At 41.8% G+C, this 27497-nt stretch overlaps 1 protein-coding gene across 1 annotated transcript; it reads right to left on the bottom strand.

The window, feature by feature from the left end:
* Nucleotides 1–4797: 4797 nt before the first annotated feature.
* Nucleotides 4798–25702, bottom strand: TTC34 (tetratricopeptide repeat domain 34). The gene is given in 7 exon segments (XM_041124460.1): nucleotides 4798–7390; nucleotides 12688–12902; nucleotides 13163–13433; nucleotides 14334–14500; nucleotides 19178–19370; nucleotides 21633–21856; nucleotides 23367–25702. Coding segments are annotated over 7 exon segments (3192 nt in total). The 5' UTR covers nucleotides 24970–25702; the 3' UTR covers nucleotides 4798–6871.
* Nucleotides 25703–27497: the final 1795 nt, after the last annotated feature.

The raw sequence follows: 27497 nt of genomic DNA, 5'->3' as shown, positions 1-27497 counted from the left end.
TCTCCAGTAAGTAGATTTTATTGCCCAAGAATGGACAAATGATGCATGAGAAGAAAAGAAACAGCAAAAATACTGTTGGCAAGGTTGCAAAAAAAAAAAAAAAAGAAAATGGTAAGGTATAAATGTTTCTATTGTTAAAACTCTATACTAAAAGAACAAACCCTACACAGTTACCAGCACTCAGAGGTGTTCCTAATATCGTAAGATTTTAATGCGACTTTTAGAGAACATATTGTGTATATTACCAGTGTTTGAATGTCTTATAATATGACATCTGAGGCTTCTAAGCAATCAAGATGCTCCATGAGATGGTAATTTTTAGTGGGAAAATATGAATCACTGTCAGTTTTTCATTTTATCCGCTACTGATCTGGATCTAAAAATGTGGCTCACTTGTGACTTCAGAGCCCTATACATCATGCTACGTGACACCCGTGAAGCATATTTGCTAGGTTGCATTAGGCATATGCAGCACTGACCTGCAGATGAAAGTACAACTGAGGGGCATAACAAAATGCAAAACAGGAATGGAATGGAATCATTAACATCCTCCTGTGTTTCCTGCTCCCTACTATACTCCCCCTCTGGCTTTACAGCTAAATTTTCTCATTTACTGTGATGCAGTTCAGGAATGAGACATGCAAACTTATAAATTATCAGATACTGTTCTTAATTTCCTTTACAGTCTGTGGGGAAATCCTTATGCTAGTTTATTCTCTGTAACTCTTCATTTTTTGGAATCGTGTAGGGAACACCCAAATAAAAAAATGATCGGGTTGGATGGTAAGACACCTAAAGCCACAGCTAATCTGGCAGGTTAAACTCGGTCTTGAATTGCATGCAGAAGAAGTACTCAGTGGTTCTCAGGAACACAGAGTAGACTTGTCAAGGTCTCAAGGAAGTTTTTGTCCATGCATCATATAGCCAAAATAAACTTTGGAAATCAAATTAATTGAAAATTAAATAGTTGCATGTGTCTTAGACGTGTAGGTTATACATCTGTATTGAGGCGTGGAACCCAGAGGGTCAGTGGCAGCAGGCTATGACAAAAGGGAAGGCCAAGACTGGGCAATGGCAGCTGACCAGAATAGAAGCTGTGTTTTTTCACTTGCATGCCTATTGCCAGTCCATTGGTGAGAAACCAAAAAGAATGTCACTATGATCATGATTGTTTTCCGCTCTCTGCCAATGTGTCTTTGGGACTGGCTCGTGTTCTCTAACCTTGCCATTTGGGATGGCAATTTGTTCCCCACCTGTTCTTGTATGTTCTCAACTGCTGAATGCTACAAACAGCAATATCATCCTGTATTTGTCTTCTACCCTCCAAGCACTTTTGTGATCAAATAAACCACTGCTCCTGTGCTTGGGGTGTCAGAGTTGTACACATCTGTGAGGCAGGTGCAGGTCTGCAGTATTCTTTGGCATCCTACAGAACAAATGAATATGAAAAAGTCATTCCTGGAACGCACAGCAGGAGTGGGAGGAGAAAGAGCCTTCCAAACCCCACAGCTTTGGAGTGCTGTGCCTTCTAAGTAATGAGTCACTTTCCTTAAGGTGTCATTGAGTAATGGCTGACTGAACCAACAGATTCCAACATAGAACAGTTTAGCTGAAATATAATTGAAATAGCCAAGACTCCAAAGGCAGACTATAATGCCAGGGATAATTTCATGTAACACATTAAATTAATGGTGACAGCGACTCCTCAGAGCCCTGGAAAATTGGAAATTGCTTGATGCAGAAGCAGTACAATGATAACACAGTTAATCTTCCGCAGGGAAATGATAGTAAAAGAAATGGCTTTTAGATTAGCTGTCATTAAAGTGAAACATCTGCCTCTGCAAGTCAAGTGGAATGTCCTCACTTATGCACATGGAAACTCATTAAAGTTACTGGGTTTGCATGGCTGTAAGCCAGAGCCAAATTTCCACCATGATCTAAATCTGGGAAGCACAATGAATTAGGCTGAAAGTCAGGAAGATGACTTCCCAGGCAATATGTCAGCTTCTAAAATGCATTTGATCAGTTGAAGTTGGCTGATGTGTTTAGACTCTCTTAGTACCTGGGAGCACATAACTAACTGAAATAGGAAAAATAAATGGGCGTGATATGATTTTAAAGGAAATAAAACCTTTTGAGATCACAAAAGTTCAAAGTTTACCTCTGTCTGAACTCTGAGGAAAAGTTTCCAGTTGAATATTTAATTCCAAACAATTTGCCATCACTTCTAAACTGTTGTTTGCCTGCTGGACTGCAGAGCATAAGGTCAGGAAACTTTACTTGTGTAACTGTATTTGTGATGCAAATAGTCTTACATCTGATTTTCTTTTTATATTCTTGTAAGGAATGTTGAATACTTCATAGAGCCAAGACTGGCAGGCAATTGTTTATGTAGAAACATTCTCAAGCATGATTTCAAAGTTTTCTTTCATTATTCATTACCTGGTGACAATGTGAAACAAGGTAGTCTTTTTGCAAGCATTACAGCCTGACTGGTGCGTTACTAAGGTTGCAGAATACTTTAAAGGAAGAAAATTCATAGGGAGCAAAGAAATATTTGGTAGTGTCTGTATACAGCTAAAAGTTGAGTAAACTACAGATATTTAATCCTTCCTTGGGATAAATGTAGCTTCAAGCTGGATTACAAATAAATGGGTATCCAGTTCCACTATTTACATAGGTTATCAAGCCATATTCTCTTCTTGATTACATTAGTGTTGATTCATATAAATACACTTGAATTCTTCACAGTTATATAACATTTACAGCAGCATGCTCTAAGAATATGTCCTAAAGCACGTTGCACGAGAGACTTTCAAGGAGCACGTGTTACAATAGACTTCCTTTTCTAAGCAACTTCAACAATTGGATGCATGCGCAGAATGAGGGATGCGTCTCAAAGCAGTTGGAAACAGCTCCGCAATCTTGATGAACTGCAGCTTTACATTAAAGAAACATACAGAAATGACCACTGCAGTTTTTCTATCCAGATTCTTCAATCTGGAAGAAGTGGAAACCATATCCTGTTAGAAAACGGCATGTATATAATGAAGTAGGTATGGCAACAGATTAGAATGAGATTTATCAGCCTGGAGGGGAGGGAGATGTTTGTTGATATAAATACTGATAGGTTTCTAGTGCATAACTACTGCTGGCGGTTGAGACTGGACTGAAAGGAAAGCAGCCAAAGCTAGCTCCCTAGCGAGAACAATGCCCTCTCTGCTGATTGCTGTGATAGCTTGTTTAGCATAGCAGTCTGGCTAGAGCCAGACTCAAGTGCAGTGATCCTATTAAAGCATCTTAAATGGTCTTCATGGCCTCACTAGCACTGAATGAAAGATCACAATTAGCCTGAGTTATAACCAAAGCCAGTGATGGTGACTGTCTATTGAAAATGCTGGGTGCTCTGAAAGGACTCCTTCCCTGCGAACTTCAGCATGTTGTTTTTCTGGAAGATAACATCTTCTGGCAAAGCATAGTGTAATAGAGTGGTGGAAGCATGTGAAGGTGCAGGCGTAGGGATGCTTTTGGCCATAGGTGCATGGGCTGGGCAGTAGTTGAAATAAGTGGGTCACATTTAATCCTGTCTGCTCCCCAGGACTCCAGGAAATGAGTGTCAGAATGGGTTGTGGTGAGTGTGAAATTGTGCTAGGCATGCATAATGCAGTGATGCTGCTAATCAAACCCCTCTCACTGTGACTAATCAGAAAGATCTATTTGATATTCCAAGAAATTAGTTGGAAGAGCAAGCGCATAACAGAAAAATAAAGAACAAATCAGAAGCCTAGGCACAGGCAAAGATAAGGACTTTGATCACAGTAGTTTAGTGGGCACAGAAAGAGGACAGAGAAGATAAAAGAAACAAACAGAAATGCTGATGAGAACAGTTTGGATCTGCTGAGGGAAGCAGCCATTCATCTAGACCATGAGGAATAGGTTGCCTTCCTGGTGATTAAAGAAACAGCAGCTATACGTACCTGAAAACAAATTTTTCCTCAGCATAACTCTATAGTAATCTTGCAGGGATGCATGTCATCCCTATTTTTAAAGAAAAATTTCTTTAGGAGCAATAAATGCACTCTATTCAGAGAAGCAAAGAAGAATATATTACTTAACAAAACAAAACATGCCGAAACCCCCCAAACTTCTTAAGAGGCAGCCTAGGCCAATGGATGGAATATTAGTCTGGAAGACAGGACAACTAGATTGACTCCCCAGTACTTTCCATGACTATCAAGTGGCCTGAGAAATCCTGGTTTTACATAATGGAAAGACTTGGGGCTTTAAGAAAATCTCAGTTTACTAGAAATTCTGAAAGTTGGTACTGCTGCTCTCAGCAGAGAGGCAACTAATCTAGTAGGCTATGTGGACTGTTTTCTTCTCTCTTTGATTTTAAACCCTGATTCTTTCTTAATACAGTTTTTGTACTGATATTATTCCTATCTGTCAGCAGAGATAAGCGGGAGGAGAACCAGATTCGCGGTCTCTCTGTAATAAAGTTATTTCACTGGAGTGCAGCTGAGCATCTGTGTGTCTGTGCTTTGTGTGTCTGGATTTCCATGCTTATATAACATCTTCAGCAATATTCATTGTGGCAAAGGAGACTATACATTGTCTCAATTGTTTATCTAATGAGAATACACTGTATAGACATAGATATCTTAGACTAGATATTAGGAAAGTTTCTTTACCAAAACGGTGGTCAAACACTGGAACAGGCTTCCTAGAGGTGGTCGATGCCCCATGTCTGTCAGTGTTTAAGAGGCAATTGGGCAATGCCCTTAATAATATGCTTTAACTTTTGGCCAGCCCTGAAGTGGTCAGCCAGTTAGATGATCATTGTAGGTCCCTTCCAACTTGAACTATTCTATTCTAAAAGCTACACAAGGATCAAACTGCTATAGACAGAAACTATCGGCTGACTGACACTGAACTAAACCTGCAACTAAAAGAAGCAATGCTAAGAAAATAGCAATGTGAAGCTGTAGAGAGATTTATTATTCCAGTCAAAAACCCAAACCAAAAATCAAGCAAAAAAAACCCCCCAAAAATCCAAAGCCCTAAACAACTGCTTCTCAAAAATTTCAGCATGAGACACAGAGAAATTCCTATCAGTTGATTACTATTTGAAGAAAAATGAGCAAAGTTATTTCTTTCAGCTTGCAAATGTAGCCAACAGTTGTTTAAGGATATAATTTCATGCTTGGAGAGAAACCATCCTGTCGCATCCTGATGCCAATTAGGAGCAAAAAGTAATCACCAGTGTCTCTAGAAATAAAATCAGAGTAACTTTTCTTGAATTTGAAAGGAAAGAAGCCCAGTCTTACCTGTGCTTTTAGGGAAGAAAAAAAGGAGCATGCGGAGAAGAAAAAAAGATGTAAGGGTACAGATGGTATCATGGCCTATTGGGTTGATTGCATGGCTGCTGAATGAAGTTTCACTCTGGAATGTTGCCTTTCAGAAAACAATGTAACAAAAAAGAAAATGTTCCCTTTCCCTTTCATCCTAAGCAAAGCAGGAGGGCAGTTCTCAGTATTGCTTTAATCTTTGTATTCAATAGTAGTTTCTATTTTTCTTCATGGTTGTATTATCACACTCCAAAAACACTGGGAGAACTCACTTGGAGCAGTCAAAACAAATACATGAGTCTGTTGTATTGGGCCCTACCTCATTGTTTCCTTTTTGCATAGCATAGGCATACTGCTTCCAAATTAAGCTGTAGACTCCCATTGCACAGATTGAACACCAAACCATGCAGAAATTGGGTATATCAGCACTGTCTCTGTGCTGGCCCCTAAGTCTAGCTGTCCTTACAGATGGTGAAGCTATATACGTGACAGCAGGCAAAACCCTTCAGAGCATGTGAGATGTTGATTCCCATGCTGTCCAGCACGGATAGTGAAGAATGAGTGCTGAATCACTGCAGAGCAATCACATTACCATCTTAGCCGTTGCCTGCAACCCTGACCTCCTACTTGTACATTGATCACTTCTTGATTAGTTCATGCTCCAATGCTGTCTTTTGTGCACGAATATCCAGGAGTGTGAAAGATGATATTGAGCAGGCTCTTGCAGACACCCCTACTGAGAGATTATCTCCCTTATCTGCACTGGCAAACTGAGACACAGCGATCTGGAAGTCCAAGGTGAAGTCTGGAGTATAGCTGCCTGTGTGCCCCAGATAACAGGGTATTAGTCACTAAATTGGATACTTCATTTCTGTTGAGTCTCATCCTTCCTATTATCTATATTTCCTGGGACAGAAAAACAGTTTACTTGGCATTTATACAGCTCCACTCTCCTATATTGGTGCTGATCATTGCAAATCCACTAGATTATGACAAGGGCGGTTCCTTCCATTCAGGAGTGGGTCATCTGAGCGGTGTAACACATATGGTCCTTCACAAACGCATTACAAATGTTACTTTTGATGGATCTTTTTGACTGGCCCATAAAAATAAGGCTACTTAATTAACAGTACGTGTTAAAGCTAATCAAATAAATAGCAAAGAAATACATGGTTATTATTCATAAACTGCAAGCTATTTGAATGTTTTCCTTCACTATGATTGGAACCAGTGTGTTAGAATTAGTTCAGTTTAGCCAGACAAAGCACTTTCTTCACAAGGGGGAGTTTATATACATCCACAATAATTTAAAAGAATACTGAATACTGCAATTTGCCTTTTTCTCATAGCTCTCTTGGTCAGTTTTGTTTCACTACCTGAAACTTTCTACTTCTAATCTTGCTGTATCATGTTCAGTGCCAAGTCCATTGCATATTTATTATGAGCTTCTCATCTTTCCCTTGTTCTTGCAGCCTCACAAACTAGAAAGCAATCAGACACTGGAAAATCCCAAATCAGATAAATTAATGTATGCTACAGCTTGATGCCTCTCGCTTAAGTCTTGTTTTCAGCTTTTTAAGTTCAGTATTTTTATCAATTTTAAGACCATAGTCTGTGATTTTCCAGGCCTCTTCATAACGCTGCAATTCAAAATTATATTGTGCAATCTTATGAAATGTTTTGGTTAAAATTTCACTGCCAGGGCCATTCATGATGCTGCACAATGCCATAGATTCATCTAACTGCAGTGCTTCAATATACTGCTTAACTGCTGCTTCTTCCTCAGCCACTGACAATAGCAGGTATCCTTTTGAGCAGTGGTCCTCAACACGTGTTTTAAGACTGTTACGGCCATGCTTCTGGATCACTTTCTCCATATCTTTTAAAGCTTTGTCATATTTTTCCAAGTGCATAAGGCAAGCAGCCCTCTGTCGGAGATACCTTGGATTATCTTTGCTTGTCAAGACAGCCAGGGTATAATAACCAAGAGCCTTCTCATAGGAATATTCTTTAATCAGCACATTTCCTTCCTGGGCTGCTACCTGTGGACAGAAAGTTACTTAATATTAGTTATTAAAAGTAAAAAAAAAAAAAAAAAGCGTAGAATAACTAGTCTGGACTGGCCACAGGTAGACACAGACACTAAGAAATTTTGGATACTTTTCAAATGTTGAAATTGCATCTAGTTGGAGAACATATAATTGGCATCTTTTTTGCATGCAGATACAAAAATCTCAGCTCAATGGGCACTTGCTGTTATCGCTGGTGTTTCTGAACCACTCTTCTTTGTTTCTGTATGTTTTGCTAAAAGTTTCTCAGAACACTTCTTCTGAAGTTGTTTACATTCCTTAAGAATGACACGTGACCTGAAAACTGAATGGACCAAACTCTAAAAGTAGACAGTGTTCTCTTCATGAAACCAAATTTCTGCCATGGTCTGCTCTAACAGGTGACTACATGGAAACTGCATCTTCTGGTGGATAGATAGTTAGCCCCATGTACTGCCCCACAAATATTTGCATGTGCTAATAATGAAGGTTGGTCTCTACTGAAGTTTACCCAAGCTATAGGAAAAAATGGCCAACCGATAGCTTTGCTAATCATTAATCTCAAGTGCAAGTGAACTATCTGCCCTTACCTGAAGGAAAAAACAAGAAAACTGAGAAGGCAGAAAGAGCCATATAATTTTTAGGTTCATAAAGGATTGACCTTTATGAAAGAAAACTCCGTTAGAACTATTTGCCTCAAATGGATTTCTCATTATTTCCCTTTATTGGTAATAAACAAAGTTTTTAACGTGCTGCAGCAGACTGAATATTTAAGTTATAAACAAGGCTGCCACCAGCAGCTTAGGTCTACAGAAGGCTGAGCCAAACAAGCTGAGACTTCAAGCGCAGGGTAAATGTTTTCATCAGTCTCGATACCACACATTGCCTTTGGACGCTTGTGGCTTCCCAAAATTCAGTTAGCCCAGCCACTGTCTCAGTAGCCACGCTGGACAGCTGGCTCAGGTCTTCCAGTCTCTTTGTGTCCTTTGTCTTTTTGTTTTGATTGACTTGGATTAGAATTGATTGCTGTTTAATAGAACTAAGGAAAACAAGTTCTGGATGAAATGGATCAATATTGCAGGTCAAGACTGAGCACCTCGTCTGAGACCACTGTCATGAAATAATTTAGCCATTCCTAACAGTTCTATGAAGAATTCTACCCCAGTTATTTTGCTATAAAGGAGTGTAAAATCCTTTATGTAGTCATATTTATTAGAGAGTCTCTCAGCTTCCACATGCAGAAATAGAGATAGGACTTCTCCCCAAATAGTGTCAATCACTGGCTTGAATATTTCTGGCCATAAATTGTCAGGCAGCCTGTCCAAAAACTTCTCAGATGTCTGTTTCTGTATGCATTTAAGAGTAGCAAATTTAGTTTGCCCTTTCAAGTGTTTTTAAGGCAACTAGTCAACGCAAATGTTGTCTCAGTTGGCAGGATTTTAACAAGGGATCAAGGTGGAATTGCATCTGCATGTAAGGAGCATCCTCACAAGAGAAGATTTTTTTTTTTCCTAGAAATTCTAAAGTTCTAGATCACATTGTTCTAAAGAGCACGGTGGGGTTCCTCAAAACGCCTTGTGTTTGTATAGCTAAATTGTAATTTTCAGCCTTTAAGGTGCATTTTTTTTCTCAGTGGCAGAAGAAAAATACAATTTTTGTTGTTCTACTGAATGACTAATCTAATGCTGAACCTGCTAGTGTGCTAACCAGGATCATTTTGATTTACTGCGCCACATACAATATTGCCACTTACTGAGCCACTACTTTGACTTCTTCACATTTCACTGACAATCCCTAAAGTAAGCAAGCCACAAAATTCTGGAATTCCTGCAGTACTTGGAGGAAAAAGGCGCATCTGAGAATAAATAATTCTCTCTCATCTTCATCGATGGAATAAACATGGGCGTTAGGCAGCTGGATTCTCTTTTGGCTCTGCCTGACCTAAAGGAACTGAGCTGGGATCCATTTTTGGTGTATAACACAGATGGATTAATTAGCAGCTTACTTGCACATCATCTTCTGAACAAAGATGCATATGAAACGAAGACTTATGGAAAGAAGATATAGGAAGTGCACAGAAAGCCAGAAGGATATTGCACAACCGAGTTCAGCTGCTCTCTGCATGTGGCTTTTGAGAAGCACTTTTTTGCTATCAGCCTTATTACAGGTGACTTTGAAAGGCCAAGAGCAGGCTATGTAGTCCACTCACAGATGAACTGTAGTCCATCTTCAAACTTGTCACTAAAGTTTGATTATGGCTTCCAGACTGAAATAATTCTGGTACCATCTGGAAAGGGCTTGGCAGGCTGTAAGTGACCAGGGATTGGACTGCTTCCTGGATTAGGTCTCTGTGACCCTTTCTACCATCTAGTTACTTCATTGTGTGATAAAGGACTGCAAATACACATATTTTTGTTGCATTTTTGGTTCCAGTCCCTAGTGACTAATCTTATGCTGAAAATGACCAAGGTTCAATTCCTTAGAAAGAAAATGAGAAAGGAGTTTAATGGACATGGAATTATGGTCAAGGGTTAGACTCTCAGCAGTAAATACTGGAAGATGGACTGATAAGGACTGAGCTTTGGAGGAGGGTTGGATGTTTTCAGAACAGTTTGGAGCAAGTCTTTCCTTCTTTACCTGGAGACCCTATTTGGGGTCCACATGCCATGACAGCATGTGGAATGGCAACTTCTACCTTGGGCTGAGGGTCTAATTCTGACACCGACCATATAGCTTTTGAGACCATTTTTGTACAAGTCAGCTCTGGATAGCCTATGGCACATCAACAGCCACAGAAAGTGCAGTCTGAGGATCTGAGCAAGGAGCTAGCAATCAGTCATGCATTTAACCTTTGACATAGGAAACTGAAGGGTTGAAGCTGCACTAGCAGCAAGCAAACTCCCTTCCTCTGACCTTTTGCAGTTTAACAAATCTTTCAGATTCCTATTCCCATGTGGCTTTCCCAGTTGTTTACAAACTTCTCAGCATGGGACCCCTTAGACTATAAATAATGGAAGAATTCTATTGCTTTGTTTTTCATGAAAAAAATCAGTACATCAAGGAGCTCTCCTTTCTCCACCCTTTCCTATTCAGCTTATGTAGAATTATTTTTAGCTTTTCAGACCAGACTCCAGGATAATGATGACACATTTCTATAACGCCTGTAATGTCCAAACAGTCTAAAACAATGTGGCAGTAATACTTCTGTGAGTGGAGTGCTGAGACTAAGGGCTGAGTGTAAACCACTAAACTCTTCTTTGCTTCAGTTTCCTTTTTTGTGAAATGGAGGTAATGGAAAGAACACCCTCCCCTAGAGTGTAGTTAGGAGCCATGGCAAAGCAGGGCCATCATTGGAGTTTTTTGGGCACTAATTCTGTCTGTAAGCTTTTTCGCTTTTACTGAGATCTTCCTTTCACACACAAACTGGAATAACCTTGCAGGCAAAAGGAAGTGCTACTGGAAAATCCTTTGAGACAACGGGCAGGTGAATTAACCAATTCCTTCCCCACCCCAGCAAAGTACATACTAATCCCCTTGTCACAAAATACATATAAAAAAAGTGTTGTGATTCTGGGCTAATCAGTAATAAAAGTAATCACACTCAGTAAATCTTTGAAGATTAGAGAATATGGAAAGACTCCCAGGTGCTTGAGTCCAAATGTTTACTCAGCTGAACAAAGGCACAAGATTAAAAAAAAAAAAAAATTTACTTTTTTGTACTTCCAATGCTGGTATTGAGTTCCAGTCTTGTAATCAGTCCAGCCACCCCTATTCTCTCAAGTGGTAGAGGAATCTTTCATGATAAATAAGTCACCAGTAAGGAGTTTTATTCTAGACCCTGTTCCACAGCTGCCAAAAGAAGACAGAAGTAAAGTGCCTCTCCCATTTTAAAGGTTTCACTAATCTGTGGCACTAGGGAGTTCCTAATATATCAGTGCAGTTTAGGCTGTACAAAAATTAGTTTGTTTGGGGTTTTTTTCTCTCTTTTTCTTATTGATAGCATAAGAAAATCCCTCCTGTGTTTTCTCAGAAAGCAGCACAGGTGGACTTAGCTGTGAGACTTCCATACAGAACGAGTGATGTGGCAGCAAGGGAAATTCAGCTGTAAATCGTATCTTCATTTATAGGCACTTCCTTACGGCCTCCATAGACACATTCTTGATTGTACCTTTATCAACTTTATATAGTGAAAGATTGCAAATTGGCTCTAAAATCTTCAAACTCTTTCCCATAAGACTGTACTTTTTACATTATTCAGAAGAGAGGGGCTCTTTTCTCTGTAATGGGGTATATCAAGGGACTGGTAAATTAATACTTGTTTATATATATCCTCCTGCTGTTTTGCTAAAATACATACAAACTACTCCTTCAAGATGCATTAAGTATATCAGCATGTTGTTTTGTTTTATAACCTGGGAGGAAGCATAACAATATAGCTTCTCACCAGGGTGCACACAATCTACAAATTGAATAAAAGGAAGCAAACTGATTCTCAGAACACGAAGCTTCTGGGTAATCAGAATTGCAGACGCTTGAGTGAATGTTAAAACTCCTCACCATCAATCTGACCTTTCCTGTCTTATTGTTGGAGATTCTTTCTCAGAGCTGGATGTACTTTGGGGGAGAAACTTGAAAAAAAATACTGAAAAATACATACTTGGGTGGACTAGAGCAATGTGCCATTTTTATGTCAAACAGTTTTAGCTAAGAAAACCAATACCAACCTCAAAGGCTAGTCATTTTATAAAAATGTGAATATATTTAAATTTCTAAATGTTACACAAAAGAGCAAAAAGGATTGAAGCATTTAATGTGACTGAATCAGAATCTTCAGTTTCAATTCATCAAGAAAACGAACAAAACATGAATTCCCCTTCCCCAGAAGCCAGCTGTGAGCACCATGTAACTCATACAGAGTACAATAATAGCAATGATCTTGTTAAATCTCTAGCTGCTGCCCCTCACATCCCCTGCATTTTAGTGTTAGGATTAAACAGGTCTCATGCTAGGGAGACCAACAAAAAATTCCCCCGAGTGGTAAGAAGTGGTAATGATGAATTACTAGAGGCTGAAGCAAGTTCACTGGAATGAAAGAAGTTTGGATTCAACTCCCTAATCTGGCTGAAGTGAAGGCTGGAAGAAGCAGCCAATTTGTTCCTCGTTCATCTGATAAATAGTCCTCCCACACACTTCTGTTCAAGATAAGGCAGGGAAAATCTCTGCAGCCTACTTTTGCTTCCCATTTCTTTCCCCACTGAATCCACAGATGTGGCGTCAAAAAAGGACTGTACCTGAGAGAGATGCTGCTGTTGCTTAGCGTCTATGAAGTTCAGGAGAAACACCAACTCCCTTTCATCTCTCTTAGCTAGGATGCTGAATGAGCGAGCTGCCACTGCCATGTTCCTCCTCTTCAGCTGCAGCACAGCTAGTCTTGCACTAGCAAAGTCATCAGCAAGGGAGTGGCCAAATGCCTCCTGAAGGTGAGCAAGGGCCTCTTCATACCTTCCTGTTGGTTAACACCAGTACAAGCTATATAACCCATTCCATGTGGAGAAAGAGACAGCAAGAAAACCTCCTAGGTTTTAGGTAGCCTGCCCACAGTCCGCATCTGAGGGTATTAATTACTTCATATCCTTTCCCAAAACATTTGCAAACTTTTCTTGAAAAGTACTATACAACAATACACTTGCCATTTAACATTCACTTTCTTTTATTTACTGCTCATTCACTTAGTCTGATCAGCTATGTAAAAGAATGTAAACTTACCATTTGCAATCAAAACATCTGTGTAGAAGATGTGATATTGTGGTGCATCCTTGCAGATTTTAATTAGTGCTTTTGCAATCATGAGAAGATCCCTGAGGGCTTCTTCTTTTGAAAGGTCTTTAGTAGCAACAAGCTCAGTTAACATAGTCCTGCCATGCTGAAGGAGCAATTGAGTGATCAACTCTTGGGCTTCAAGCTTTAAAGACAAGATTGCTGGGATGACTACTCCTGCCTCCACCTTCAGCGCCGAGATCAAATCTTGCACTGCCTCCTATGTAAAAACAAGACCAAAAAATGAAATGGTAGCAATAAGTATGTATTGATAATGCATTCTTTCAGGTGCTTTCAGTTCTCTGCTGTCCCACAGGTCATCTGCACACCTTTGGAAGCTCTTTGCTCTTCCCTGTCCTTGTGCTGCATCTTTTCCATTTGCAAAGCTGATATAAGAGCATGAAGACAGGTTTGAATGACTATTTGCAAAGTGTTTTGAACTCCTCAGATTACTAATGAAAAAAATTCTTAGAACAACAAGAGAGAGATGCTGTGAATGAGTAAGTGCAAGCAGGATTTGGCTCAGCCAGGATAAACCAGCACAAATCCACACACCCAACTGGAGATGCACCATTTCAAATTCACTGTAGGACTGGTGTGATGTGCAGGTAAAGTGTGAGGCTATTGACCATATTAGAAGCAGATAAACCATGCAAACATCTGACATGATTTCCAGGCAATGATATACTGCAATCTCCAAAGTCCACTGTAACACTAATCACATATATGAGCATTTCACAGACGATGGAGAGGGACTCACTAAACCTTGAAACTGTTCTTTCTTTTTCCTCTTGTTGCAACATTTCATCTAACACAATTTCACATCATGAAAATGTGAGATCAAACGTAAAGCAGAGTTTGCAGCATTGCAATCAAAGAATGGTAGTGACAGTGAATAAGATCTATGTTTAAGGTTTAGTCTTCCTCTCTCTAGACTTAGGAAAGCAAATCAGTCATGTCAAGTGGACTACTTATATGCCCAGCCAAAACAAGAGCCTTTCACTGCCAAATTCTGTTAGAAACTGTCTTGATTTCAGTGTCAAAAAGCCTGTGGTACCTCACACTAACATTGCTTAATACCATCAGAAAAATCACCAGAAAATCAATACAGTGATAATACCTTATGCTGCTTCAGAGCAAGGTAGATGAATCCTCGTCCACTCAGAGCTTGCACGTTTCTAGGGTCCTCCTTTAGGATGGCATTAAAATCAAAAATAGCAGTTTTCTTCTGACCAAGGCGGCCATAACATCGAGCCCTGATGAGAAGGCAATCTTCAGCATAACCACCTGAAGGAGAAAAATGCGGCCATGCTTACTTGAAAGGTCTCACGTCTACTGCTCTAAAACAGGGTGCAGTAAATACCAGTGTGTGCAGACCACTAAGCCCCACCGAAGGCCTTCAAAGCAGCTAAGTGAAAATGATGTGGTAGACCTGCATGTTGTGTTATGGTGACTGCAGGAATGAAAAGTAAGTACCACTTTATTCAGAGCTGTGGCAAGGGTGGAACAAGACGGGTGTGCTGGATGGAGGCAAATGTGCTATGGTAAGGAACTGCAATCCACAGATGTGACTGGAAGAAGAATAAGGAGGGTGCTGGAGAGGATATCCATATGAAGCCATAGAAAAATTCTACTTTGCCTGAGGATACCTGATGAAGTACAATGACAGTACTTAAGTGGTAGTTTCCTTTATTTTTGTTGCCATTGGAATTCCTATCGCATACTATCAGTTCTGAGTTGAAAGGAAAAAACCAAGAATCTATGTCAGGTTGGTTTCCAAAACACAGTACTGTATCAGTTAAGTGTCCTGCTGAGGCTAGCAGAATTCCGTCAAAGAATGGATTTTCACTGCTGAAGTCTTGAAAGTGTTTTTTGGTATGTGTTACAAAGACAAGGCTACTCTGTTGTTCTAGGTCTTGTGGTGTACATGTCAATGTCATTCTGCAGGGAAATGGTGAGTTGTGGTTTCAGTGTTGCTGCTCAGGACTGGAGTTCAATGTTTAGTTTTGCTTCAAAATTCCTATCTAACCTCAGAAAAAGCACTCAATTTCTTTCTATGTCATCATCTAACTTGGGAGACACATCTTTCGTGGCTGGTTGGGATAATTTCAGTATGTTTGATGCAAGCCACAGAAACGTTAATGGGACATAGAGACAAAGCAGTTTGGGTGTTATGCTAGCCTAATACCTATGTCAGCCTAAAAGCTTTCCCACACAACCAGCAGGCCTACCCACCAATGTGAATGTAAACCTGGTCTTTCTCTCTGTGACATAAAGCTAGCCATGTTTCTCACTTATGGATGGCTGACAGCAGAAACCAGTGTATCTTCATACTTGCTCTGTAGGCCACCAAGGAACGGGCAAGCCTGGACCAATAAAAAAGTCTGGGCCGCAGTATGTGCAAAAAAGCCTTTTCAGGGCATGTATTTTGCTACTAAGATGAATTTTTCAAAAAAGAAAGATTCCGCATGTTATAAACAGAAGAACCAGTTCTGGAAATAGCTAAAAATATGTATGTATATTTATATTTACAGAAAGAAAAAAAATAATTCTAACAGTGATTTAAGAAAAGAAAGGGCACTTTGCTGAGAGTAGTTGTATGGCTGCAATTTGATTTATAACTGTAACTGCCCTACTGTGACTCAACTCTAACTTTCCAGACAGGAACAGGAACCATACTGTGCCAGGCACACCAAAAACACAGGCCCCACTTCAAAGAGTCTTCAGTCTAGCTAAACATGCTAAAAGAACATTGTAATAAAAAATTGAATGAGTGGAAAAGGTAACAGAATGAAAATCATAAAATTACATTGCCCAACTAGCTCAAAAGCTTCCTGGTTTCTAATAGAAACAAATATACACGTCCATCAACACTGTCTCTCCTGAAATATCCATGACTGCTTTTCTGACTACCTCAAGGTCTCAGCAAGAGTGGGTCTCCTCAGAACAGCCAAAGGAAGCAAAAGGAGTGGCCCACAATTATTAAGCACTCAACCTTCCCACACAGGCAAATTTTTTTTCTACCTTCTCTGGGATACCTAGACTCAGCCAGCTAACAGCATAGAGAAATTCTGTGTTTGCCAGTTGTCATGAAACTACTTCTATCAGTTTTTTAGGTCTGGAAAGCTTTGCCCTTTGTTATTCTGCCTTAAAGTCTTCCATGCATTTTCACAGGGACCGCTAAAAGACAGCATTGTGATGCTGCTCTGGAAAGCAGCAAAAGGAAGATAAGGCTATCATAAAAGGGAATGTCTTCATATCCCCAAATCTATCCCTCCACCACACCTTTCTCCGTCATTTTAGGATCTGAGCTGGATTAGGATCAAATTCATTAGAAAGAATCCTTGGAGACTTTACTATAATGGAATGGGAGCAGCACAAATGAGGGAAGAAAGCTCTAGGAGAAAGATATGTGAGATGGGGGCACAAGGCCATTTGGCTGTTTTAATAAAGTGGAGTCAGAAGGTACACATTGTTTTGGATAAAACAGTAATCCAGACGGGACTGACTAATTTACTGCCACACTTAATATGCACTGGGATTTGTGATACTAAGATTCTTTTTTCTCTGCTTTCACATAAGTGCTGCCCAAATAAACACATATAGCTGACAATGAAAATCATGGTCCATTCATTCACTGGTTACAGAGCATATATCTCTCCGCCACCCACATGCCCCTTCCTTTCAAGACAATTTCGATAAGGATCTTAATATGCCCAGGGTTGCAATCAATAACCGTGGCATCCCAATAATGGATGATAAATCAGCAGTGCCACTGTAAATACTTTTTCATAGGGAGGTCAGCAAATTCAGCGTCTTGCACAGCTGCCTGCAGAGATGAGCCAGCAGACAGGCTCCTAGCAATTCTTTTACAGTAATGAGGCTTTTTCTCCTTCCTGATATGCTCCAAAACTTCTGTACCAAAGGTTATTATTGCTCTGGAGCTCTACCAATTGGCTCCTATAAAGACAATATCTATTTCTTAACAAGCATCTGTTCTAGCAGGTGGGGAGTTGATAAGCTGGAATGCATGGGCTGTGAAATGGAACCATCTCAAAGCAATTAACAGGGTTTTTTTCCATTTTCATAAACCAGTCTCTCTTCTTCTCAATGCTGCTGTCATAACATTTGCTCAGAGTGAAAGGCAAATTTCCATACAAACATGGTTTTACTTGGAACATGCCAGAAGCATTTCCATGTTAGTCTGATCACTCTCCTTAGGAAAAGCTAGGATAATGATGTACGTAAGTGGGTGCATTCACTCTTTGGCACTGGAACTACACATTCATTGGTGTGTTGGAACAAGAAGGCAGGTTGTCTGCTGCCATGACTGTATTTACAGAGTGTTCATTCTGATGAAACAGGAGGTACCAAATAAATATCATTGGTAGGAAGGTTTTCAAGGTACTAATTGATGTAACAAACTAAGGCTGAAACAGGGGAGCCTTCTACACTGCTTGTCTAAAATGGGCTGAAGCTGGCTCTGTTTCAGTAGCTTTTCCAAATTACTTACCAGCTAGCATCTCCTCTAAAAGTTACTGAAACAAAGAGGATGAAGGCTTCTTTCTTCCGAAAGGGGGATTTCCTTCATCTAGATGATTTTGCAAAGCGTCTCCTCAGTCACACTCTTTCAAGAACTAATTACTCACAGGGATCAAATTCCCCTCTCATTTATCACAAGTTTGGCTTTGATCTCTTTAGGAAACAATTCTACTGCATTTTCAAAGAAGCTCTCGTCTCTTTCTAGATAAAGTTTAATTTTCTGGGGAAACATTTCCAAAACCGTCCAACCTAGCAGCTGAACAACAGGATCAAAAAGCCCTGGCTTCTCTTGACATTACCAGGCTTCAGGCTTACCTCAGTCACCTGTGTGCAGTTACTCACTGAAAAATCAAGTTTTATAGAAGGAAAAATAATTCTGTAGGATTTCCTTGAGACTTTTCCCTGTATTTTGAGCATGCATGTTGCTGTGATAAAACAGCCTCCCCACATTAAGTACAGAAGAATACCCCTGCCATTCTGCTTTTCCTTTATCAATGGAAGAACAGCATTACACTGCTTGTCCTAAAAGGGTCTTTTTTTAAAACCACAATAAAGAAGGAAAGCTTGGCAAATAAAAAGGAAAATAATCTAATGGCTCTGAGAAGATAGCACTGCTAACATTAAAGCATGTAGTTTGTTCAACATCACAGCTGTACTTGTGAGAAAATCTGTGACCATGCATATGAAAAAAATTATGGTTACAGATCAGTTTGTCTAGACCAATTACTCAGAAGCAACTTACAGCCACTGAACAGTAAGTGTAGTCTGATGTTTGGTAGCAGGTCTACCATAACAAAAGACTCTGAAGTGTAAAGAAGGTAAATATTTTGTCTCCTGTACACATTACATTTCTGGAGCGGGAGAAACTGGGAAACGATTAGATCAGAAATTTCAAACCACCAGCTGGAAATAGATGAGTTCAGGATGTTAAGGATCTTTTCCAAGTTATGAAGGAATTATGGGTTCTTTGTGTTGATATGACCCAGGTAGGGTGGTTTATGCCTGAACTTAACTTGTAGCATGTGAGCAATGCAATTTAAAATAATCCTCAGCTGTGGTCCAGGAGGATTTCATGTGCTAAACAACAGAACAAAATCACATGCTAGGCTTTCTCGACAGGTGAAGAAAAGGGGCTGATGTCCTTGTAGAACTGAACTGAACACTTGAAACTCCTATGAAGTAGTTCACAAGCTACTTATGGGACAGTAAGAATGTTTACTGTTTCATTGCACTATTTCATGGTCCAGATCAGTTGCTACTTTAAACAAATTTTATCCTGCTCTTCACCTGCCTTTGTAAGTCTACTGTTTCAGCCTTCTCATTGGGGAGATGATAGATGGGAATTGGTTGGACATGCTTGCCTACCCACTGATCTGATTTCCCATAGAAGTAAATCTCCTATCAGTATCTTGATAACCCTACCTGAAGCAATGATGGCAAAGGAAAGGTAGGCAATGGCCTCTTTGATGTCAGCATCCTCCTGTTTGCTCTTCAGGATGGTCAGCGCTCTGAAATGGCAGTGAGTTTGCATCAGCTTCCGGTCTTCATCTTTGAAAATGTCCATGATTGGCAGGAGGCAGGAGGTATCTCCAATTCTGATCACTTTCTTTAGCAGCTTAACAATGTGAGAGAAAAGGCAGAAGAGAAAGATTGTCATGAAAAGGTAAATGAAGTCATGCTAAAGCTGGAAATATTACTGTCTGGTGAGACAAGTATGCTCTTACCCAGTGCTTCCCCATGTTTCACTGGGGCTTCAGCCAGCCACGGTCCAGCCAAGGACCATGAATCTCTTTCACTTAACTTCTCAGCTGGCCCTAGTGTAAATGTATGTTGGAGAAAACATTAGTTCTTATCTTTTCTCACCACCACTTCAGCTGTAGAAATCATTCTGGGGAAATAGATAATGCTGCCTTGCTTACTTTGGGCAGCATCTGTTCCAGACTGAGAGTTAACTGTTTTTATAAATACAGCTGAACCACAGGATGATTGCCCCAAAGAGAGAAAGTTTCTGTGGAACAGAAGGATTCCAGTGACCCCTTTTGACTGTGAAATTGAAACCAGTGACTTAATAGAAAATCAGTGAAGTGCTGTGCCTTTCTTTTAGCCTTTCTCTGTTGGGAATCTGGGAAGAGTACAGACTCAAATCCACAAACCACTGCCCTCCTGGAAAAGAGTCTTGCCTGACACATGGTATCTTTGCCTCCATTCACTAGAGTGAAAATCTGCAAGCACTTTTTTACTACATTTCTTAAGGAAAAGAATCAAAAGGTGTTTCCCCCAGTAAAGCAAATGTGCTTAGCAGGTACTTATTATTCAAATTTGAGCCAGAGAAGCCAGGACAATAACAAAGTTATCTTGATGCACCAGACACATCTATTGAACTTACTACTTTCTCTATTTTTATTAATAAATACAAATGTCTGGATGCTGACAGGCAGGTGGGACAAAAACATTTTGAAGAGAAATTTTCAGTGACATATATGTTCCATCTAGAACTTGTAGCAGAAGCTGCAGATAGGAATCCAGCTTCCAAGGGCAGCCTATGGACTCTAATCAAGTCATGTCATTCATTAATAGCCTTCCCAAAAGCAGAAAATTATACAAAACTTCTATTTTTCATAGAGAGTAGCGAAGTGGTGACAATAAAACTTTTCTCTTTATGGCCAGCAGAATTTATATGGGATTTTAAAAAATGCAATAGTTCCCTCTGATGGCAGAACCTGGTAATTCAGCCTCGTAATCCTTGGTAGGAGAATCAACATGTTGGAATCTCTTTCATGGTTTCAAGCACAAGTCATTAGCCACTAAAGAAAGAAAACTGCAGACTGATATTTGAGCTTCTGGTTTTGGTCCCGTCCCCCTGTCCCCCCCATCCCCCCCACCTTGCTTCATTAGGATAATTACTTAGGTAGTAGTTCTGCCTTCTTTTCTCTAGGGGAAAATTACCAATCCCATCAATATTGTCACCAGGGGCAGGATGTTCAGTCATGCTCTGCCTAGTTAAAGTCTCTGATGAAAAGTCCCGTTAAATAGCATGTGATGAATGGGCTGTATTTAGCTAGGAGTCCTTGTGTGGCCTGTGCTAGAGACAGAAAGTCCTACTTCTGAGACCTGTATTTAGATCTTAAAAGTTCTGCTAGAGGTTGAACTACCTAAACATCACGTGAGCTCTGACTTTCACTGTGTCAACAGTCCTCACTGTTGCTATTCACAGAGCTTCTAACAACAAACTGTTTAGTTTTAAAATGGAAACGCGTATGAACCACTGAGCATGACAATGTAATTAATTTGTAATTTCATTGCAGTCTGGGAAAAGCAGTATCAAGTGAGGTCAAATGCAGCTATTCAGAAGGGAATGACCCTGAAGATGAAACTTTGCACTGCCCTGAACAACAGCAAAGTTGTTTCAATTTAAAAATTACCTAGCAAGCAGGGAGGTTATTTTTTTATGAAAGTCACCAAATTTTCTTAGCATTTCCTGTCTTTTTCAAAGACCTCTGCCCAGCTTACCAACGTTCCTGAGAAATGTCTTGAAGCACAGGTTGGGGTAGGTGCAGCCCCACTGGAAAACCCGTCACGGGTTGTGTGATGGGGTGGGTTCCAACTTTGCGCCATGTGATGAGGTGGCCTCACGGTGCAGCTTGTACCTGGAGCCTTACAGTTGTCATGTAACACTGAGGAGCAGGAGACAAGCAGAGCACTGTGCTGGGAAACTGAAAGCCCTTGGAACACCCTCTGGCAAGCCTATGCCTCTGAAGTGGTCCCTCTTAAGTTCTACCATGCATCTTCTGTATCAGCCAAAAGGGTTGTTAACCCTCTTCACCATACCCATCACTGATCGCTTTCTCATTCTCTCTGCTAGCCAGGTCCTCCTTACCTGGTTGCCATCATACATGAAACCTTTCTTCAATTGCAGAAGCGCGAGTCTAACCAGGATGGGAGACCTTTGTGGATTTCTGGAGAGTGCTAGCAAAAGGAGCCTGTGAGCTTCTTCTACACGGCCCATCTGGTACAGGGCATCAGCACAAAGGATCCGTGATGCTTCATCGGAAGTGTCCAGCTCCACCAAGAAGGAAGCCAGCTGGTAAACCCCAGGGGCATCTCTGGAGAAAAAAAAAGAAGAAGAAAAAGGGAAAGACCACCTTCAAGGAAAAAATGTTAAAGAGAGTAACAGAGCCTCTTTGTCTCACCTGGAAGCTAAGAAGCAGGTTATCAGTCCAGTATCAAAATGGATGATACATTTTACCATATTCAACATCACAGGTATCTCTGCCGCTTAATTCCATAATCATAATCCCTCTTTATAAAAACATGTTCTTAAGCAGTTGTGGCTCTAAAGAAAGGCTGACAAATAATGATTCATATCTGTGGTTGCAGCTGATATGATAATGGGAAAAGGAAAAAGGAAAAAGTAACAGTGACAGTGGGAAAAAAAAAAAAAGTTCATCATTTCTAATGAAGAGCTGTGTGTTAAAATTTGCATCAACTCATGAACTGTGTTAATAGGTAGCTGCTTGTTCCAGAAGCAGTGACCTGTGTCTAAGGGGGTTTGTGTTTGTGCCCTGATCTGCCAGTGAAACACTGAATGAGTTAACACATTTTTCTGTCCTTCAGTTATACCACTAGAGTGCAGGCCCCAAGAACTGGGTGTGAAATGTGCATCATGCAACCGCAGAAAAAGGCCATAATAATACTTAAATTATTAAGAGACTAAATAAATGTGGGTATCACTTGTAAAGAGCAGCCACCTGAGATGAACTTTCACGTGCTATTTCCTACTTCAAATTTTCAAGTTTTCTCCTGAAATACTAGTATCTCACATGAGGAAAAACTGAGAAAGTAACATAAAAATTCAGTTTTGGAGGAAATGGATAACTTTTCCTGGGCTGGTATCAGATAAAACTTTGAAAATGAAACACTGAAATTTTTAGATTTAAATAGCAGCTTGTTTTATCTTGGAAGAAATAAAAAACCTAATAAAGATACTACTTTGATGAGCAATCTTTTCTGATCTTTAGAAAGGCAATTTTAAGTATTAAAACCTCAAAGTCCCTCTGTAACACCTTGTTCTACCTTCAAACTCAGGATTTAATGGATTTAGCTGGAATAGTTTGGTGGTCTTGTCTCAAATCTCCTAGCCTTATGTATGACATTAATACAGTTAGCATTGAAAAAAGAATGTGGATTGCTAGCACCAAGTATGTGCACAGTAGCACCTCAGCTCTGTCTTGGAAGGACACTTTCTAGGGTCTTGGTATTTCATGGCCTACCAAATCCTTCAGTTCAGAGCTGAGAGTGAAAGGAGCCAGCTAGCACCAATGATTCTGTTTTCTTATGGGTATATCTACTCCTGTAGAGGAGAAACCTCTGTCATATTCCCTCTAGAATTTTGTGCACTCCTAGCTTAGGCCAACGGGTTTATCACAGATAAACTTCCATAGAAAGATTGAGCTGATTTGGCTACGTAGATCCTACTGCATTCTGACATACCAGCAAAACAACATTTTGCTGGAATAACCACACCCATGCAGTTTTATTTCAACCTGTTATGTTAATTAGGAACTTCAAAAGGGTCTCTCTACCAAGCAAGTACTCTCTCTACCACTCAAGCTGCTCTCTTTCTGTTAGGAATCTGCACAGCTCTCTTTCTTTTTCTGCCCACAGGCTGAACTGCCTCCTGGGTACCTCTTCTTCTGGAGCATCTTCTGTCCTTCTTCTTGGAGAACTTTTAGCAGCAGTCCTCTTTGGTTCCATGGCACATAGGACTTGATTGTGAAGATGGTTTCTTCCAGCTTTAACTGGCAAGCTGTGATATAATCCAGGGCTGTCAAGTAATGGCTGCCACCAGAAATCCGGATAAGTCCACGCCCGCATAAGGCTTTAATACAGCTATTAGGATGTGGGGAATCATGCTCAATGACCTTTTGAAAGTCCTGCAGGGCTTGCTGATGGTCATGAGCGTGGAGGGAGCAGAATCCTCGCAATGCTAAGAGAGTATTGTAGTAAGTTTTCTGCTCTGCTGCCAAGAGGTGGTCACAGATGTCCAGGGCAGTTCTGATGTGTCCATGCAGGAGATAGCAGTCTGCTAGCCGAACACTGAGCTCACGTTTGGACCCTGGGGAGATCTGAAGGAGGAACTGGACTGTCTGGATGACAGAAGGGAGCAGTTCAGTACCATGATTGCCTCTGAGTTCAGTCCGAGTACGCACAGCCTCCCTGTATGCTGCAAACTTCACCTCCAGGACAGTTCTAGCCTGTTCTTCTATCCTCTCAGTGTCATGTGGTGAGAAAAGCTCTTCAAAGTGTTTCATTGCCTGGGCAGGGGTTGCTGCAAAGGCTTCCGCTAAATCCTGAATCATTTCCTGCATCCGTCCACCTAAGAAGAAATATGCAGCAGCCCGTTCCAAGAGCAGACCCAAAGCTTTCTCGTCTCTAAGATTATCAGCTGAGAAGCCCTTGAGGGCCTTGCTACAAACTGCCACACACTCCTCAAATTTGCTTTTCTTAAAGAGGTAAGCTGCCTGAGCCCTGCAAACCCAGATATCATCTGGTGCCACTGCAGACAGGAAGTCATAGCAGTTGCCCAGCCACTGGTCCAAGGAACTGCAGTCAGGGCTTTCTTTCTGGTATGTTGAGACATAATTAGAGAAGGCCTGGATGACCCGTGGCAGGTGTTCCCTCTGCCTAGTACACACATAGGCCACTGCCTCAGCCCGATGCATCACAAAGGCTTGGATATAGTCCGCAACTCCCTTCCTAACTTGTGTCCCTGATAGCAGCCAGGCTAATGCCCTCAGCAGCAGCAGTTCCATTGAATACTTAGGGTTAGCCTTGAGCAGGGTATTGCATTTACTCACCACCTCCTCTGAGCATCCTCGCCTGAGCAGGGTCTCCAGTTTATATACTGTGGACACCACGTTGTCGGGACTTAAGCTGGAGAGAAAGATGGCAGCTATTCCTACACTGAGGGAAACAACGGCCAAGTTCTTGCTCTGAATGTTGGGAATCTGATTCTTGCCTTTGCACCACATCTCCAGAGTGGCTATCACTTTCTCCCAGAGCCCTCTATCTAAGGAGTTCACTTTCTGTACTGCTGTGGGGGCACTGCAGCTGAAGGCAGCTGTGTAGAAAGCAGTGGCTATTGGTAACTCTTGCTGGGCGAGATGGTGGTCCCCTTCTTTGCAGAGCAGTGCAGCAAGCTCCTGAGGTGACATTTTCTGCAACTGTATCTTCGCCAAGCAGCATCACACGTGTAACGTGGCTAGTGCCTGTAAAACAAAAAATCGGCAACATGAAGGCCTGTGGAACACAGGTGTTTTTGCTCGGGGGGGCAGCTTTCCAACTGACAGACATAAGCAAGCCTAGGTGCTGCAAAAAGCCGGGGTTTTGTCATCGACAGGCTTACTGGGGAGCAAAGCCACGAGAAGAAACACTGCAGAGGTTCTCAGCCCGCAGCCATGCCGGAAAGCCGCCACACAGCCTTGTCAGCGGTCCCTACCTCGTTGACCGTCCAGGACGTGGGGCTGGGGGCCCTACTGGGCTTTGTCCTCCCTGGCTGAGACATCTGCTTGATAAATTTTTAATCATCAGACAGCACGTCAGTGCTGGCGGCGGACAAGGAGGAGACAGAACAGCACCTTGATACTTTGCCCACCACTTGCCTCCCCCCCCCCCCCCCCTTAGCCTTGGAAAGGGAGAAGAAGATTCGCACCTTTCTACCCCCCGGGAGTCAGCGGGAATGATGGGGTTTAGCGCGAAGACCCGAGCTCCAGAGCCGGTCGCTCGTCCCCGCACCACCTGAGGCCTAGCCCTCCCGCTGAGGGGCCCTCAGGAGCGCCGGCCATGCCCGGCGGGAAGCGGCTGCGCGGCCAGCGCAGGGCGGAGGGCGCAAGTACCTGAGAGCGGGCGTCGGCGGGAAGCTCCTGAGGCGAGGCGAGGCGAGGCGAGCTGAGGTGAGGCGAAGCGAAGCATTCGGGGACGGGACGGAGAGCAGGGGACGGGTCAGCCAGGCGCCCTGTTGCCTGGAGACCGCAAACGCTGCCCCGGCTCCGCTGCCGAGGGGCGGGCAGGGCCAGCGGGCAGCCGGCCGTAGGCCTGAGCGGCGGCGGGGAGCCGTGCCGCCCGGCCGGGGGGCTCGCCTCCCCGCCCCGTCCTCCCCGCGGCGAGGGCGGCCTGTGAGGAAGCCGGGCCTGCGGTTGTTCGTACGGCGCGTTTCTGCCTCGGGGTGGCCGGAGCGGAGGCCCCCGGCCCCCGCTGTGGCCCCTCCGGCCTGGCGGTGCGGGTCGGGGCGGGCCGCGGTGGCTCGGCGTGAGCTTTTCTTTCCCTCGCCTTGAGAGGCCGCCCTGGCTGCAGAGGGGCACGGCCGGGGAAAGAAACCGTCACCTGAGGAAAAGTAAAGCGGGTCCCTTGGCCCTCGGTGGGGCGAGATGAAGTGCATTAGTTACCGCAAGCAGCAAACTCCCGTCTGTGGCGCAGCTTAACCTTACTTTTTTTTTTTTTTTTTGATAATAAAAATGTTTTTAGCGGTAGATCCATTATGTTTTTAGGAGTGTTTAGACTGATGATGTTCCTTTAAGCCAGGGCCGTTTCTGAAGTCCGGCTTTTTCCTTACCCGTGTTCTTTGACATTCAAAAGAGAAAAAAAAAACCCTCTATGATGAATAGAGATTTTTTTGACATTTTATTAAGAGTTTGCCCATTACTTTGATTTGATTATTTTCACTTTAATTACCCTAATTAGCCATCAAGATATAATTTAGTATTGCTGTCACATTAGGCCACAGGTGATATTACAAAGAAAGACTTGAGGGCATAAAAAGAAACAGTTCTGAAATAGAAATCACATTAAAAGGAGCTGGGTTGATCAAACGCGTGTGCCTCTGTCCCTCCACTGAGGTTCAAGCACAGCTTGTGGGAATAAAAACGAGACTGGTGCCTTCAATGGATTGTGGTCCAGGCTGCAAAAATCATTACCCATAATTTGACTTTGCTGCATGACTGAGTGGTGTGGAAGTTGCTTCCAGCCACATTTTGCCTTGCAGATACGAAGAACGTGGAGGATGCCAGTATTCTCCATTCATCATTTCTAGCATAAAGAGTCCCAGTTTAGTTAAGAATCCAGTGTGCTCGCTGCTATACGTGGATGGTTTAAGGGATGTTGTTACAACCTCTATGGTTGGCCAGAAAGGTAGCAGCAACATGAAGAAATTACTTTGTTGACTTATACAGCAGGTGGTATGAATACAGCCAATTTTAAGTTGTGCCTCAGATTTAAGCTTGGGTTAATTTAGGTTCCTGACTTTGGTCCTCAAAGGAATAAGAGGAACAGTATCTGCAAGAGCTCAATGCTGATGGAAAAAGAGAGTATTTTTCTGATGGGAAGGACTGTGGCCTGGTATGATACCTGAGGTGTATGAATAGAGCGCAGTGTGAAAACCCGTTGTCATAAGTGGCGGAATCAGCAATGTAACTTAGAGGCTCCTAACGTTTTTCTCAGGCCACCAGACAATTTGCTGTTTGTCCTGTGGGGTAGATATGGCAAGCCCTGTTTCTAGGATCATAAAAATGCAGGGGGGGAGGGGGGAAGTGCGGAAATGTTTATCTAAACATTAAATATTAAGGATGCTACACACTCATTAAATATTAAGTACACTACAATTGCTCCTCATGATGTCTCTGATTACTGATAAATTTTTAAAGGGAGGTGGGTGGAGAGGGAGTAAACACAGCACAATAAGTGGAGA

Source organism: Aquila chrysaetos, chromosome 6, assembly GCF_900496995.4.
Source record: "Aquila chrysaetos chrysaetos chromosome 6, bAquChr1.4, whole genome shotgun sequence".
NCBI classification, from domain to species: Eukaryota; Metazoa; Chordata; class Aves; order Accipitriformes; family Accipitridae; genus Aquila; species Aquila chrysaetos.
This window is presented reverse-complemented; position numbering and strand designations above follow the sequence as displayed.